At 43.9% G+C, this 18,711-nt stretch overlaps 1 protein-coding gene across 7 annotated transcripts in view; it reads right to left on the bottom strand.

Moving 5' to 3' along the window:
* The window catches only part of ETV6 (ETS variant transcription factor 6), a 241,319-nt gene that overhangs the window by 69,697 nt on the left and 152,911 nt on the right, over positions 1 to 18,711 (bottom strand). For all 7 annotated transcript variants that reach the window (XR_014981200.1, XR_014981201.1, XR_014981199.1 and 4 more), the window contains exons 3-4: positions 15,561 to 15,725; positions 13,077 to 13,214 (exon numbers count right to left, since the gene is read on the bottom strand). Coding sequence is in view for 2 of the 7 variants with exons in the window: in XM_085652071.1 (XP_085508197.1) it covers positions 13,077 to 13,214; positions 15,561 to 15,725 (303 nt within the window). In the remaining 5 variants the exon portion in view is untranslated. The remainder of the gene's footprint in view (positions 1 to 13,076; positions 13,215 to 15,560; positions 15,726 to 18,711) is intronic.

Genomic DNA, 18,711 nt, shown 5'->3' with positions numbered 1-18,711 from the left:
TCCTCTCCACTGCCACATTTCTGTATCTTCACCTAGAATGGTTCAATCTCTGGGAAATGAAGTTCTCATCATGACTTACAGGTGACTGGCTGGTGCAGTGCACGATAACAACACAGAGCACCAGGGAACGTATCAGGATTAGAAACCGCAAAATTGTTATAGGCCAAGCATAAAAATCATATTCATTATAACCTCCATAGGATCCCTGTTGCACATGTAAACTACTTTCCAGGAAACAGGAAGTTGATTCACATGTATGCCTGGATAAGGAAGCAGCTTTCAAGATCTCAACGGGAATTGCAATGATATTCCAATAGGGTCTGGAAATCTGACCAAGGGGAATTTCCTCTCAATATCCAACAACAATGTATGTCTGATTAGAATTTTGAAAAGACTGAAACTCTTTGCAGTGGGTCATGATAGCTGGCAAATTAACTAAACTGAGGAGTAGTGCAGACACAATGTAACCATGTACAAACAACAATACAACTGCATCGAAATGGTGCAAACAAAGAATATCATTGGAAATTTGTCAAACACGTTTTCTCTCTGATTTAGTTACTTGATCTGGTGGACGGAGCCCTTGAATCCTTTAGACCAGCAGTTCTTAACCTTTTGACTTCTCTGGACCCCTACTGACTCATTACTGGAATTGAGGACCCCCTACAAAGGTATTACCACAAACTGGACATCTGAGGCATGCAAATTCTAAGATTTAAACCTCAAAACAATAGAAAAAGTCCAGAAACAAGTATGTTTCAAACAAATGCTGATTTTATTAAATTCACAAAATTAGAAAATTCAAATTTTAATAGGACGGTTGAAGCTTTTCTAAATTTGCTTGTTAGTTCTAAAAAACGAAGTCAATCACTCAATCAGTATATATAAATCGCAGCTATTCACCCGGAAGGGGAGCTTGCAGGTCCCAAGTGCTCATTCGAACTGCCAGGTCTTGAGGGCCCTTCGGAATTCCGGAAGCGAGGAGATGCTCTGGAGCTACGTGGGGAGGCTGTTCCAAGGTCTTTTTGCGATGTAGAAGGAACGTCCTCCACTTCTGCTTCGGTAGATGAAGGGAGTGTGGGCAAAAGAGGCAGAGCAAACGCTGGTGGAAGGTCAAGCGGTCGTTGATGTTGGCCGATCTTTGGTGGTGTAGGGCCTTGTGTGCGTGGGTCAGCAGCTTGAACAGTCATCTCTTTAAGGGGAGCCAGTGGAGTTGTCTGAGGTGGTGTGTGATGGGGGTTCTTCAGGGGAGGTCAAGGATAGGTCTGGGTGTGACATTCTGAATTGTTTGAAGTCTCTGTAGGAGGTGTGCGATGACTCCTATGTAGAGAGAGTTGCCGTAGTCTAGTCGACTGGTGATGAAGACTTGGGTCATGGTGCGTCCCCGTGTGTAGGGGTAGCCACTTGAAGATCTTATGTAGTATGCGCTGAGTGAGTAAGCAGGTGGAGGCAACAGCATTTATCTGTGATTTCATTCTGAACTTGTTGTCAATGAGGATTCCAAGGTTTCTGCTGTGGTCAGAGGGTAAGGGTCATAGGTCTGATGGCCATCATGAGTCATTCCATGAGTTGCTGTTGTTGCTAAACTCTAGCATATCACTTTGTCATTCTTGCTCCCAGTGCCTACTCTTTTTATCAGCGCTTGAGAGAACCCATGGTCTATTCTATATCCTGGCTGCTGTACTTGTTCTGCTCAATCAATCAAGCTACAAATACAAAATTAATAATAATCCTCCAATTTCAAATTCCTTCACACTTACAGAACATTTTAAGATTTTCGATTTTACTTCTTTATATATATACTTTGCTAATCTGCTAATATTATATAATTTTCGAAATAGTCGTGGACCCCATGAGTAGGCCTCAGGAGCACAGGTTAAAAACTGCTTGTTTAGACCCTCTAAGCAATTAAGGGAGGATTGATATGTCCAGTCTTGATGACATAAGTCAAGCGGTAAATTTCAGCGACAGTGGTCTGTGATAGAGCAGAGAACACTAAGTTTATCCAGTTTCAACAATGATAAGGACCAATCTGAACGGAATCCATTTATGAATCTTAGAAGTACAGACTGTGTAGTACAGTTGTAATCACTTATCTCACTGAGCTATTTTATACGCCCAATTAAGCTTCAAAACATGAATCTCTAAAAGAGCCCACACAAAGTCACTCCTTAGTACAAAGGGCACACTAATAAAACAAGCTGGCAGCGTGCTTTGTTTATGTGATTACAATTCATTTACTGGTGGATAGAAGCGGAGGAAATGTCTCTGGGATGCTCAGGAGTGAAGAGGGCTGGGTCTTCAGGTGGAACTGTGTGAAGAGCTCATGGAGATGAGGTTGCCACAATGCTCTTTCACAAAGGGTAGATGAGGGGTTTAGGAGCAAGTGGCAGAGAGATGCATTGTAAGTGCCTATGAAGTATCTCTTTCCCTTTAGATCCACTGAGGCAGTGCCAGTTACTTAGTACATTACCTTTATACGAACCTGTATGTTTCCTTCTAGGTCTTTAGTTTTGACATCACACCTCCCATATTAATGTGTTAGTTGAGTCATGATGTGATAGTGCCTACTATCAGAAGCAAGCAATAGTGTAACACATAGGCCCACAGGTAAAAATTCCAATTTTTTTTTGTCAAACCATTTTTATAGCAGGACCAAATATATACCGTATTACACTCAGGACAATTGTCATTAATGCAGGTTTCCCTCCCCCGCAACTATTTATCCATGCAGTATAAACAGCCGTTCTGCCCACACCCCGGAGGCCGGGCGGCACCACTTAACCATATGGTACATCGTTACAGTATGTGCAAGTACGGTCGTCTAGTGGGGAGATCCGCTGCCCGCTTTTAAGGTTAGCCCCCCTCTCCCCCAAAGTCCCATGAAACTCACATACTACTTCCATTAAGTTTGATCCTGTAATCCCTCCCTCTGCCTCCCCCCCACCAGTGCCCCCCCCCTATAGCACCTAGCCAGGAAGAGTTAGAATATGTGGTGGTTAGCAGGAAAGATCCATTAAGCACTAAGCGTGTGTGACTGGCAGGGGAGCTGGTATCACGACTACATCGGCTGCATCATCAAAGTCCTCGTCTTCCTCCCCCCTGGTTAGACTGTCTCGCAGGGCCTGCACTAACATTTCCCATTCCATTGCCATTGCCTGAGCCCGCTCATCCGGACAGGTAAAAATTCCAATGCCACAAACTTTTCTGATCTTACTTCGATCTTCCTTTTCCTACAAGTTCATTCACAAGTTGATATATACGGCTATATGGTTTACTGCCTGTCTGGGTTCACCGCACAAGAGCAAGGCTTCATGAGTGTGGTGCTCAACATTTTAAACACCAAAACTGGGTTTCAATTTACATTAAACTGTTATATTTGTGTACAACATGTTTGACTTGCAGTATGTGCTTCACGTTAAGTCTTCCTCTTATTAACTAGACGTTCTCTTGGAGGGAAAACCAGACATGGGGTCTCATCATGAGAATCCTGAGTCGAGCGCACACAGGAGTCTGCATCTTATAGGATTATCAGTTGTGTGGGAAAATACTCTACCTTTTTCACTGCACAGCAAGTAAAACTTAATGAAGTTTGTGTGGGGAAAATTCCACACATTTTAAGTTCAGCAGCTTATAAATGTGTGATATTACCACATTATCCCCCATTCTGAGGTGCAGAGGTGCAGAACTCAGAATGGTGATATTTAACAGATGTGGTATTACTGCACCAAATAATGGGCCAGTTAATAAATTCCAAGGTATTGACAATCACAGACTTTTATAGTGATTAGCAATATCTTCTAACATAGATGAGGGAACACATTTCTCCACATATTATGTTTTCTAAACAGGGCAGACAAAGGCCTTTGAGACATCAGAAAGCTTTTTATGAAAAAAGTGCTAAGGTGCGAATCGCAACACTGCAATAAACATAAGATGCTTTATTCACAAAGGTTAATACTAATTTATGATAATATCAAAACACTTCTTACATCTACCAATAATTCAAAAAGGGATTCCTGGCAAAGCGTAAGCCCATTTACTGTTGTGGAGAGTGGGAAAGTGGGAAACGTTTTCCTTGGAAAATTGGGAACGTCCACACTCTTACATATGTAGATATTTCTAAACTCAAACCATTCCCTTTCCACCCTGGAAAGGGTCAGAAATTTATTCCAGCACAAGGGTGGCATAAATACCTTTCCAAGGTGTAAAAGGAAATGGATCACCCCTAGGTTTAAAGGGCTTTCTCCAAGGTGAGGAAATACTGCTCTCCTTCACTCCCCCCAAAACATATCCATCTGAACCGAGGAATCCTATTCCTTCTGTGTGGAGTTCATTGCTATGGAGAGATCACAACAGTGGGAATAGGATCTGGCCAGGAAAGTCACATGACCTTTTCAACAGTACACCTGGAAACCTGTGCCTGGCTCAGCTCTCAAGGCGTACTCTTGAAAAAAGCTGTGAATAGGAGAAAAAAAAAAGTAGGAAAAATATGTTCAGGTGGAGGCGAAGACCTCAGCACATATCTTTTCCTACTTTTTTTTTAAATGAATCTGTGTTGAAGACTTAGTGATGGAATATATAACACACTTCATCTCGTCATAGCGTTACTGAGAATGTTATGGAGTAATTCAGTCACTTGAATTCTGGCTGGTGCGGGGACACCATAATGTAAATGTGCAGGAATTTATATAGCGCAAATCACCAAGCGGTCTCTAAGCGCTTGCTTAGGGAACCCGTCCTGGTATTCCCCTGTGAGATAACCCAGCAGGGCATCCACAAGGTGAAAGCCAGGCATCCCGCCGCGAGGGGCCCATGTGGAGATTAAGCAAGCTATTGCCCAGAGTCGCAGAGTGTGAACCCATGAGTTGAGTATGCACTGGAGCGAGAATTATCAAGACCATGGACATTTATGGACTCAAGACCCAGCCAAGCCGGGAATTGAACCCTGGTCCCGGGCTGACCTCTGCTTCCAGGTCTGCCTACTCTAACCAGTGAGCCACACTTCTATGAGTTGTGGCCATAAATAAATCACCTTTACTCCAAGGAGTGTCAGTTTCATCACTTCAGTTTGCCAGGAATCTAATGAGTTGTGGCCACTGCAACAGATACCACATCTCTTCATAAAAATACAATAGTTATAATATGGTAATTAATATTGCCAATGGAACATAGAACTGCTTGGGTGCTCTGTATAATCTATGCCAATCTCCCTAATAAGGACAACATTGCTGGTTGTCTTGTTGAGCGTTTGAGTCTTCCACCAGTTGTTCATCGGCTGTTATTTTATGTCCTGCTCTCGGCTTCTCCGGTTTGCTGATGTATGGCGTTCACCCTTGTGGCAGCTTGCTAAATCACCTTGTGAGTCAACACTTGAAAAGCTGCTTTCCACGCCCAAACCCGTGCTGTGAAGTACAGACTTTCCTTTGTCCACTCCTGGAGCGAAACCGCAGTCAGATCGAGTCATTCCACCGTTCTATAGATTACAGGGAGTTTTTTGCCTCTCCAGAGAATGATTTAACTCTAGTAGATAGCTGTATCGGGGCATGTGTTCTTCAAACAGCATAATGCTGCAGGTCATGCATTGCACCACCTCAGGTAGTAAAGTTACCAAAAGACAGATAGGCCAGAATATTCTTTCCACGGCTACTGCTTTATGGAACCCTTTGCAAACACCACTCAGTGTTCGATTACATATGTCTGTCTCCTTCCAGAGTACTAACTTTCAACCCTGATTCATTGTGACACTTACTTGTCCTTCATATACACCTTATCTGCAAAAATATGCATAAAAGGTAATTATGCCCCATTGTCCGTCTTTCTCTTTCCATGGTGTTCCCACATTGTTAATTAAGCCAAAGTCGGATTCGGGTTGATCTCGGGTCCCTTTTCTGTGCAGTGATATTGAAAATATCCTCTCTCCTGTAGAACAAGCACAATCAAGGACTGGGCACTTGGCTATATAGGATCCTAGATGCAAACCCAAAGTCACTGTTCAAGCTCCTTTTGAACATTTTATTTTTTTCCGACCTCTTGGTATTTAAAGTGAGTTGTGGATCTTTGCTCCTCTGCAAGCCAAGTCGACCTGTATGTAACTGATGATGTACCGAAGAGCACGGCCCCCCAGCTCACTTGCCTCCAAACATGTTTCTACAACACAAACTCTCCATCAGGCTCACCACACTGGTTCACATCTGGAAGGTGCTTAACCTGCTTATGAACATCTCTTACAACGTTTTTAGAGTGGCTCTGCCGCAAGAGGTTGGAGGATGTAAAGTTTGCATGCATAACTCAAAAATAGATGACTATTTCCTACAAACATACAAAACTATTATGTTGCTACTTCAATAAAAAAAATCCAAAATTGTCCGTCAATTGTTTGAAAAATGGTGCATGGAGGAGGAATGTTGCACGGCGTTGGTCACTGACAAAACTTAACCTGCCACTATCCTATACTTATTTTTATTGTGCTGGAAAATGTCGTTAAACCAAAGTAAAAGTGTATGCAATCTATTAGTCTGCAGATCTTACTTTGTCCCTTCTGGACACATTCGTAAGCACTTACGGCTAAAACATGAAGTCTGAAAACAGTACACATTTGTGGGTATCTGCTTAAAATGACACCGCAAATTCAAATTAGTCTGGCGGAAATTGAGGGTCTGTCCTGATCCATACATTTTAAAGAGTTTCTTGTTCTTCAGCCACATGTTTAAATGCATAGGTTAGGAAGGCAAAAATAGAAGCTCTCTGGACCAGTCATCCAGTCAGGAAGTGGGATCGGTTCATGGTCTTTTCCGTATTCTTAAAGTGCCTTCAAGCTTGGCAGGTGACAACGCAATGTTGACTGGCGAGAGTCAGAGCGGTTTCATTCTCCACACATATTTGTTTGATTTAACGATAACAAAACTCCAACAGGCATGACCTTTTTGGGTCTTTGCAAGAACAGGTGCTGTAGGCTTGTCTCTTGCTTCGATGCCAACAAACTCAAGTTAAGGTTGAGAAGCCCTGATCTTGCTGAAACTTGCCCGCGACTGCATACTGGGCAGGCAGTCTGGCACACGATCCCGGTGAACTCCTTCTGACTTAACCTCCAAGTTACTTGCGGCACCTGCAGTGGTGTTACGTACTACTGAGATATACAATATAAGAAACAGAAAAAACAGTGTCCACGCCCTTTCGTAAGCGATTACTTCCCTCTATGCCTTGCCGAGGAGAAAGAAGTCTGAAATGCTCTGGAGCAGAACTTGAAAGATAGCAAAGGTTATTTTCAGCTGAAACACGTTTCCTTACAGAGCAAAGAGTTTGGCAGCTGCAGAGTCTTTAAGCAGCTTTGGAAGGTAAAATGTCCACACGGAGAGGACTGGCCGGGACCTGATCTGGACAACCTTGGGAAACTGCACTCTGGGACAAACTAGTGTGGAGCTTAGACACAGGTGGAAGTTGATGCCAAGAGGGAGCGGCAAATCCAGGTTTCCCTGTCTGGCTGCAGAACAGTTGGTGCATGGGCGCTGGTTCTCCTGGCACAGCACTTTACTTGCTGTCTGCAACGCCCACTACGCATGCCCCATGTCTTCCTAGGAGGAGTCGAAGCCAGTAACACAGCACTGCATTGAGTCTATGGAGAGGTCAACCTCTTTGGAGAAGAGGGCTGGCTAGTCTCCATTCTCATTTACTTACAAAATTGATCATAAGCCTCATGAGAGAGGGTAGGTCTACCACACTTTCCACTGCATAGTCAATATCTTGGTACTTTTCATTAAGATAAGATTACAAAAAAAAAAGAAGATTAGAAGGACAAGTGTCCCTGACATTATTTACCTTGTCCCTGCAAGTTCCCCAATATATTTTTATTTTGTCAACAGATTTGGGGGTGGGGGTGGGAGTAGAGGGGATCTTGGATGGCAGAATGTAAGGGGAGGAAGTATTCTCATTTCAGGACCCCTTAAAACTGGTGCTCCTTGTGAACATCCTTAGGTTTCCTGTAGCAGGGGTGGCCGCCCATTGTCTCTTTATGCATGGATCCCCACGATCTTATCTCTACAGGCACTGGCTGCTGGCAACATTATAGGTTTTTGGGGGACAGTAGTTTTAAAGCTTTATTCAGGGGTGATGCCCCCTACAGTTGTCCCACTAGCCAAAGGCAGACGGGCCCATTATGTTTATTTTCTTTGGTATAAATGGAAATGTTTGCAGACATATTGTGTGTAGGCTTTGGAATAATGTTGTAACATCGGAATGTGTGTATGTACGAGAGGTCGTTTATAATCAACAGTGGTCACCCCACAACCCTGGGATAGAACCTGGACTGAAAATTGCACCATCATGTACAATAAACAGTTAAAAGCCCAGTAGTCCACAGATACTAACCTTTCCATTTACAGCTATGTTATGAATGGCTGAAGCTATGGCTAGCAGGTTTATTACACAGTAACGTTAATTCATAGATACCCCTTCAGGTCCACACTTATGCTGATATGTTAACACTCAGTAGTAGGAAGCCGACTGTATACATGCAGGCTCCATAATAACACTTCTACTGTTTCATCCACTTAAACTCACATAAGACATATCTGCTATGGGTCTTGTCCGTCATCCAGTACATTACTCTCTCATAAACCATCCATCACCAACTAAACACGCATGGAAAAACTCGAGGGATCTGCTACATACTGCTGGCCAATCGGGGGGAATCTAATCTAGTCCACCATTGCAGGTCCCAACTATCTACATACAAGGACCACTTCTGTACATCTCACTGTCACAATAAGGTATGGGATGACAGTAACCAAATCCATCCCAGTGCATCTCCCCACCATGCCTGCTCTGGACTATAAACCTTTAAACAAAATCTCAGATACAACCCATAGCAGTAAAGAGTTAAGTAGGCTATGAACATAGAATATACCATAAAGTGGCTAGCAGAGCTGCTCAAAGCTGCCAGCATACTGAAAACCACTTCACTCTCACACCTCTTCATCCACCACATGGCCCATAACACGATACACATACTTTGGTGGCCATCATGTACAACATTTAAACACTTCCCACATAGGATCAAAAACATCCCAACCACACACCTAACATGGTTCATCATGCTGCCCATGTAGGCCCGAGGAGTGCCACACATAGGGGATGCAAGTGCTATATACACGTTCAAATACAATACAGAACAACCAAGGCAGCCCCATCACGATTACCAAGTTAACTCAAATTCTTGGTCTTCAGTACTCAGTCTAGAGGGAACAAGGTTTCATATCAGACCAGGCCTCTGGAGGTTATACACAGCCAGCTGCATCTTGACAGTGGCAACCACAATGTGTTCTTGTACATGGGCAAGTGTTGCCCTTTCCAGAAATTACTATGAAGAGGAAAACTCTGCTGAAACCAGACTGGATGGATTTTTGTACTTTAGAGATCCAAAGATTCTACTTGGACATGGGATGCTGCCCAGCTTGTCTCCAGTTTCTGATTACCTCTTCTAACACAGACATACAGTGGCCCTGGCGCGGTGGTACTTCTAGAAAATAGAGCAGAGTGCTGACCATCTTCCCTTGGTTGTAATAAGCCTCAAGGGCCTGCTGAAGCTCAGCTGACCTGCCCAGTGGCTGAACCTGCACATGAGGAAGACTAGAGCCAACCCAAGTAGTGCCGAGCCACCAACACATTGCCTAGAAGCGCTCTACTCTCAGCAGTAATTAAATGGAAGAAACCTCTAGGAACTACAAGTGCAAGCAAACTGAGAAGTGACTGCCCGGTGAACACATTCCCTCCTTTCATAGTTTTTTTTTGCTATGTACTTAGTTTGACCCTATTATTTGTGCAGCAGTCCAGAACCACGTTTACCTCAATGCTACCCAAATTGAGACGGACCTTTCACGCCCCAGAGAAAACCTTAAAATTGCTCATTGTTGTCTGCAGATCACACAATGGTCTGCAGCTTTTTATCTTTAAAGTTGGCCACTCAAGTCAGGAGCTGCTGATCCAGAGCCACCAAAAACCCAAAGAATAAATATCCCCATTTTAAGGGACAAATACCCCAATGCTAATCCAAGAAATAGGGTTGTTTTGCGTACCCTTATTCCACTTTCCAAGCCACTTCCCATTTCCAGGACGTGCAGGTTATTTATGTGCTGTACTTGAAATCAAAGTGTGATTACCTTAAGGATATTTTTAGTGTGTGCAACCAAAAGGTTTATGAACTGCAAAGATTTGTGAACCAGACACAAAGCTAGCAGGCTTGGCATGAAGACTGCAATCCTCCTTTATTCATTACAATTTTTGCAACTAGGAAACAATCGCAAACACTACATTTTTAGCACACTTGGAGCATACTGCGCTTACTGAAACTGTACTGATATTGTTCTGCATTCTCCTTTTCATGAGCGTCCTGGCACTAATCGCAAATGGTGTATTGTGTTAGCCACCAGGTGCTCCAATTTTATCGCTCATAAGTTGCATTACCATTTTATTATGTTTTGTTTGCTTTTATAACGTAACTTCCAGTTCTACTGTAAATATATATATATATACACATTTGATATATTAGTAAAATACCACCTTATTTTTAAAAATCTCACAGCACGGGGCAGATGTTTATTGCAATTGTGCCATTCGTATTTATATTAAAACTAGTCTCACCCTAAACCACTTCTCTTGAGCTAGGCCTGGACTATTTGTGCACGTGTACCCAGGGACTCCAGTAAACCTTAGATGCCAGACGACATAACACTCTACATGGTACACCCCAAAGACAACCTTGCTCCTATGATGAGAGAACTGGTACGATACGGAGAACTGTCCGGAGTACGGATACATTGGAATAAATCAGTCATTGTCCCCCTCACACCCGGGACTCGGCCCTGTGAATCTGAATACCCCATTGAGGGGGCGACGGGACCAACGCGCTACTTGGGGACTAAGCAATGACATGCAAGAGCTCTGGACGGAAAATTACGGGAGGGCGGTGGACTGGATTGGGCAAAGAGTTCGCCGCTGGACGGCGCTCCTTCTCTCATTGATAGGAAGGATAGTGGTAGCTAAAATGATAATCCTACCCAAGCTGTTGTACCCATTTGTAAACGTCCCCATCCCTCTCCCTGCGCACTTCTTCAAAACACGGAGGTCTCATGGTTGAGCTGGTGTGGGCAGGGCGACAAACCAGGGTATCCTGGGAGACACTTACCTTACCAGAGACACAGGGTGGACTGGCGGCTCCTGACTTTGCCCTCTACGCATACAGCGCGCAGGCACAGTTCTTACATCACTGGACGCACCCCACGCCCTTTCAACCTCATGTGGCCATTGATTTAGATAGGGCAGCACCGCTTCCTCTAGATACCGCTGTATACCAGCCGTATAAGAGGCCACAAAATGAAGTTGACACTGTAGAAATATTGCGATGGGCATGGGCCGGTATATGCAAACGGGCGAAACTGGAGGTGCTCTATGCGCCCTCTAGGTCACTGGCCAATAACCCCACAATACCCCTACTTATGGAAAACAGAGCACAGAAGTGAGCGCCGGCGCATAGGCTGCGGGTGGGCAAAGACCTCTTTCCGGGGGACAATTTTCTAACAAAGCAATAGATGTGCGACTCCGCGGAGCCATCGGCGTCGGGCATGTCGCTGTACCACGACCTGCGCGATCGCTGCAGAAGCAGATCTGGCACATTCCCGAGCCCTCCCCCTGCATTGCCGGAACTTGAGAATGTTATCGCGGTGGAGTCTGGTCGCAGATTAATCTCTCGAATCTATACCATCACACTGCGCGAATCCCCGATTATTATTCCGGGAGCCTGCGCGGCACGGGACGCGGACATAGCAATGGAGATTACAGAGATCAGTGGAGGCTGGTCTGTGGACAGTTTGAAATGGTGTCTCCCAATTCCGCCTTAGACTGATCCACTTTAAGTATATGCATAGATTATGCTGGACTCCGGTGCAACTACACCGCATGGGGCTGCAGCCGGACGATCGGTGTTGGGGATGTGAGGCCGCTCGGGCGGCATTCTTGCACATAGCATGGCTGTGCCGTCCTATAGCTAACGTCTGGATGCAAACCCTAAAACACATTAGTAACATAATTGGACATGACCGGCCCTGCACGCCGCTGGTGGCGCTGCTGGGTACGGTCACTGAGCGGCCATTCTCCTGCTTATGGCCAAGCGCTAGGTGGCTCTGCAGTGGGGGCGACTTCCACGCCAACGGCGAGCGTGACTCACTGCAAGACTCAGCTGGAGGGATACTAGGAGCAAATGCCAACTAGAGCTTGCCCCCGTGACATCTGGGAACCATTTGTTACTTGGTTAAGCACTATAGTCACAGACGATCCTTAATGGGGATGCCGAGAAGGGGTACTAGCAGAGATGTACCGCAGTACCGGGATGCTGCCTTACCTGATAGGACGAAAGTTCCTGTGTAAAGATTAGTGGAAACCGGGAGTATAAAACTATGCAATGTATGATGTGCGCGATGTAGTGATACTGTACACAGGATGACGCCATCCTGTACATCGATGACTATGTGGTCCAAAAGCAAAGTACTGTTTTGTTGTATGGATGTGTGTAATTTTACAAATGCAAATAAAAAATATTAAAAATAAATGTAAAAAAACAAAACAAAAAAAATAGCCAGTAAGACTTTCCGGTGAAACACAAAAAAACACAAAACACCTGAGATGCCAGCTTTTTGTCGCAGAAAGAGTTCTCAATGTCCTGGGTAGTGTGGAACAACAGCATCCACCTTTGATAGAGCTGGTTTGCCCCTGCAAGGATTAGGACAAAAGCCGGACAAGGGCCATCCAGTGGCCACAAAAGAGTTAATAAAAATCTTTAAAGGGGTCACACAAAATACACAGATGGGTATTGGGTACATTTTTACTACTGACCTAGGATGCCTCCAGTCTCCCAAGAGGAAGGAATTGCTCAGTGACTTTGAAAAGACTATATATCCTTTCTAAGACAAATGCAATTTATGGCAAGTGAGATGGTATTTCCATTGCCGCAATCCTGTTTGCGCTCATGCGCATAAACGCAGTCCAGTGTTAAGATGGCCTAAGACAACAAGGAGAAGCTTTACCTTCTTCATGGTTCTGGTGTACCATGACATCCGACTGTGTAGCATGGAGTGAGTTCCCAGGGTTCAAGTACGGGGTGAACAGCATGCGCGACTTCCTCTGCTTCAGGATGTACTGCAGCAGTTCATATAGAACATCCCCTGGTGAGAGAAATGACAATGGCAGACATTCAAAGCATGCAGCAGGACCGTGACTGGCCTGGGATGGCCACTTCTCCACCATTTTCACAACGAGATGGAGTCCATCAACGCAAGTCTCATAGATCGATGTGTGATTCAGCGCCACGGACAGGGTATTTGTACCATTCTGCAAAGGGATCATGCCTAGTTTTGGGATAACCAAACCTAAAACAAATGGATGCTATTCACAAATGACTGGCTTCTTGTGAAATGAATGAAAGGTCTCCACGTCAACCTAGCTAGAAGTGAATAACAGGCCCCGACGAATACATAGTGGCTGCAAGGAGACACAAACTCCATAAATCAATGAGATGGTGGATTTTAATCGATCAAAGAGAGCTGTGCTGTATAGTGGCAGTCAGGGCCATCCATCAATTGCTTATTGTTTGAGCCTTGTGTATTACATATAGATGCATGCACATTTGTTTTTATTTGTGTCTTTTAATGCACTTTAGTTGCACCTGATTTACATTTTGTGTGTTTAAAAAAAAATGTCAAAATTACAAAACTTTACAATTTCCCATAACGAGTCGTTCTGCGAGCAGTTCCGTCTCGAAACATCTGCATCCATGCATCAGTTCTTGGGTTTCCCCCTTTGCACTGTTGCACTACATGCCCCAGCCCATGCTAAATGGTTGGGAGATCTGGTAAATTATGTCATAATAGGATTTATAATACAATTGACGTCATCAGACAAAGGGACCTGTTGGAACCTTTACTGTTTATGATGCACCAGTCAGTAAGAGGACGCGTTATATTTTGCACTAGAAGGCTTCTTGAAGGGACCTTCGCAGGGCCACTGGATAACCAGGCAGTAGTAGAATGTAGCTTGCCGCACCTCTACATCACAACAACTCCCACACTGCCGCTCCATTAGAAGATCAATCATCTAATAGGGTCAGAAAGTGACATGCAACAAAACTGGAGCCATTGTGTGCCCTGTGGAAACAGCAAACAAGGGGGCACATTTTACTGTTTCCAATACTAATAGTAAGAAAGGTCATCACTGGCACAATATTCTAATGAGACAACACTCCGATGGTCTTTTCCTTATGACAGGTTAGGCTGGTGGGTATTTTTCAAAGAATGTAATTCTGGTGGATTTTCTCTGAGTGACAATTATTCAGATTAAAATTATCTTCTGATATGGTACAGCGATGGGGATTTTGGATTCATATTATTCTAATGGGACATTTTTGCCGTCCCCTTATTCTGACTGATGGCCCTCCACGATGGGTTAATCTTAAGGGCACAGTAACACGCCCCAATAAAACGCACGGTCTTATGTCATTTGCTGTCATGTCATCAATTAAACTAAAGTCAAACAATGTTGACTTTGCAAAGTTATGCTTCATTCAATGCAATTCTAACCAGTCACTTACAGGTGTTTATTTTATTAAAACCATAAATATGTCAGTGGTTGAAGAAACAATAATACAAAGTGCTAGCGCATTTTCACAAACTGGACAATCCATTACAAGTAATGCTTCTAGGCAGGTTAAAGGACATTTTAATGTGACCTCCGATTGAAGTCACCAATCTCACTGTTGTGAGATTGGTGACTTCACAGCAGTGAAAAGTAGATTAGCTCAGTACTGCATCACTTATCAAGGAGTCAACATTCATATTCAAGATAATGGATGTACCACATCACTAGGGATCCACAATATTGGGAGTCATTAAGATATTGTGGGTTTATTGGTGTTACCCACAAACTTAAAGTGATAGTGTAAGAATATTAATATACATATAAAAATACTACTAAAACATAACTGTGCTGTAATGACTCCTGCAATGTAATGACAACAACAAATCTCTGAGTGTCCAAATGATCCATAAATAACTGTTTCGAATTAGAACCATTCCCTAAATATTTTCAGCATCGTTCCGCCTTTGTGATTTGATTTCGGTAGCTCCTCGTTTATGAGAACAGGTTACAAAGCAATAAGTCGATACGATAGTGAGCGGAGTCCTCTAATGACAATTAGTACTGTATTTTAATAAATATTTTACAGGTGTGATTCGATAAAGTAAGATCAAATCTATCTGATTTTCAATGCACCCAAACTGGGAAATTGACATTTATCTGCATGGGGCAATTATGATTGGATTAACGAGGTATATAATCACTCCAACACAGTCCATATATTTATAATTATATTGGAGAAGAAAAACAACCTGTCCATGTGTTATATTAAATCTTTGTGCCAACACTGTATGCACGTTTCTACTTTTAAATTTGGGGATCAGGAGCGAACTGTAGAGATTTTCTACTGTTTAGGACAGAAACCACTGTTCATTACTTACCGGCATGGGGAGAGCGGTACCGGAAATCCTCCTTAGTCAGCAGCAACAAAGCTTTGCCGTTCATCTCGAAGGTGTCACTGTCAATGGCCCTCAGAGAGAACTCCTTCTCTGCCCACTTGAGAAACTGCGCTACGTCATCTCTGCTCCAGTACACCGGTTGCAAGCCTGCCAGAAAAGAAGACACCGTTAGACAAAGGAGCAAATTCAGACGCTACACTGACCCACCACGCCTCCCGGGATCCACTGCACCCTTACCAACCAACACTACATTGTACCTATAGTACACCTATACACCACATGGAACCACATTTTAATACACAAAGGTGTACAAAACGGCAGATGAAAAGTAGCAGAGGTGCCGTTACTCTTTTTTTAACCCACTTATACTAAATATTTTCTTAAACATCACTGCAAGAAACTCTATACAGAAAACTACATGTGTACAGGCTGCACGCGGGAGGCGGAGTCTATGAGCCACAAAAGGGCCAGAGGTGCAGGCTGTTCCTGGGTGTTCTTTGTGGCTACTAAGTTGCTAATCATAATGCTTCAAGTACAGGGACCAATTCAGTTCAGTTGATCGTGTAGCTTTCTGCCAATCAGATCTGGACTCAGAGACTCAGAAATAAGACAATTCTGATTGGTGGCCCAGCAGTCCATCAGAATGGCTAATCGGTTGTATGGGCTGACAAACGTGGGGTGGACAAGCGGTTAACTTGTAGTGGTGTGTGTCCCACTACCAAAGACCACTCACTATTGAACGCAGTTCTGTCTGATGCGGAAGCAGGCTCTGCATAAGATGGGTCTACCCAATGATCTATTTTTGCAAACAGAAGGATTTTTTTTTTATTTGAACATCTCTAAACCTAGCGTCATTCCCTTGCCACATTACACTGAATCCTGGGAGCAGTAACTGACTGCACAATCCATCATCTTAGAGGTACTAAGGAACCTCGCTGAACTGCATCCTATGAACCCTAACCCGGGGTAATGCACTTCAGCCTAGTAACAGTCTTCCACTGCATCATAGGGACACTAACCCACCGCACTGCACTACATCGAACTCAGAGGGCACAAACCCACCCCACTGCCTTCTATGGACGCAAACCCACAGCACTTAACTACACCCTATCGATACTAACCTACTACAGTGCATCAAAGGGATACTAATTTACCACAATCTACTTTTCCTACAGATACAGCACAGCTTCTTAGTATCTTACAACACTGCCTTCCAGGGATGGTAACATAAAACACTGAACTGCAGTAAAACAAAAAACTCTAAGCCACCACAGCACTGTATTCAAAAAACACTTGCCACCCACACAGCACTGCATCTTTGGGATTCTTTTCCAACACACTGCACTACATTCAGCATTCTAACCAGTTAAAATGAGGTGCAGACTATGCAAACTAACCTACCTCACGGCACCTCATCAGTGACACTAAAACACTGCAGTGCATTCTAGGGGCACTAATCCACCACACCAGACTTTGTACTAGGACAGGGGCTCTCCAACTTTTAGTATAAGAAGAGCTGCTTATTTGCAATTAAAATCATTGCGAGCTACTGATATTACTACATGGGTGGCCACCATAGGCACGATTACCAGCAGTGATCAGGGAGGGTTGCCAGCAGAAATGTAAAAAAAGGCTTTGTCTGTTTGGAATGCCTCTATGCAGGAACACATGCCAGCCATAGCTCAGTGCCCCTGGCACAAAAGTAATAACATTAGTAATAGGGCTCTCCACATGATTTAGTACTCAAGAAACAGTTTTAACTATATTTTGGAAATTCAGCAGTTTTTCTCCAAACATCAGCTAATGAGTTCTGAAAACACACATATTTTTGTCTTAAATAGATAATGCATATATTAACTCAAAGCAAAGGGCTCCAATTTAGTAAGCTGGGACACACGCAGGAGAGCTACTTACAGGTAGTTGGAGAGCTACGAGTAGCTCACGAGCTACTCGGAGAAGCCTGTTCTAGGATCAGCCTGAATAACCACCGTGTGACTTTAACACTTTTTTTTTAAATTGAAGTTTTATTCAGTACATAGGCGTTAGCCTCTACACCGTGTCGAGAAACAATCACAGAAATAGAGAACAATTTTTTTTAAAGCAGGCAAAAACAAGATAGAAGACTCCCACGTAGCAGCCCCACACATACAATAAGACATAATACATACATTAGCATGTCTCCCCTCTCCCCTATCAGCCCCCCCCGACATATCGAACTCCATTGTATTCTATTGAGCTGCACAGTCCCCATGAGTGGACAGCAGATAGGCTACATATGGGGCCCAAAAGACTCTCGGTCTTGATGACGGAGGCAGTTCCTCTGCATGTCTCCAGCTGTGCTTTACAATACGCCAAGTCTTGTAGCCAATCCCCATATCTTGGCGCCTTCCTCCCTCCCCAGCATATAGATACCCTACGCTTGGCCAACAACAAGGAAATAAACAATATTTTGCGTGTAGTGTGGGGGGTGGCCTTAATAAGGCCCAGAAGGCATACAGTGGGGGAGCATTCTATTCGTGTCTCTACTATTTTGGATATGGTCTGTTACCTGTGTCCAGTAATGGGCCACTGGGCCACATGCCCACGCCAAATGTTAAAAGTCTGCTTCAGCTGCTCCACATTGCACACTTCGGTTCCAACCTCCGCTCAAATTTGTGAAGTTAGGACAGGGGAATAATATGCCTGCTGTAGGTATTTAAAATGGATTATTTTGAGATTTCCTTTAGATGCAAGTCGATCTAGAAGCACACAACAGAACTCTCAGTCTGCTGGTGTTCGAGGTGTATCCAGAATTGTGTTCCATTGTTCTCTAGCTGCTTATATTTGGTCCCTACATTCCCTCAGAGGAATTGTAAAGTTTATTAATGAGTTTATTCCTGTCAGTGCATGTGACTAGGGTCTGTAGAGACTGAAGTGCGGGCGGTTCCAGGGAAAAACATGGGTACAACGCCTTAAAGGCCGCTCTTAATCTACGATATACAAATCTCTGCATTAGAGTACCATTCTGGTTCCCCAGGAAATCAGTGAGTGTGAGAAAGGAACCCATTTGGGAAGGCGTCTCCCACTGTTCTCAGTGCTGCCTTCCGCAGTGTGTTTAATGCTCCCGGTTCTCTTGTGACTGATGAGGAAGGGT

Source organism: Triturus cristatus, chromosome 4_1 (genome assembly GCF_964204655.1).
Source record: "Triturus cristatus chromosome 4_1, aTriCri1.1, whole genome shotgun sequence".
NCBI classification, from domain to species: domain Eukaryota; kingdom Metazoa; phylum Chordata; class Amphibia; order Caudata; family Salamandridae; genus Triturus; species Triturus cristatus.
Note: the sequence above shows the minus strand (reverse complement) of the source record. Positions and strands in the feature narration are given on the sequence as shown.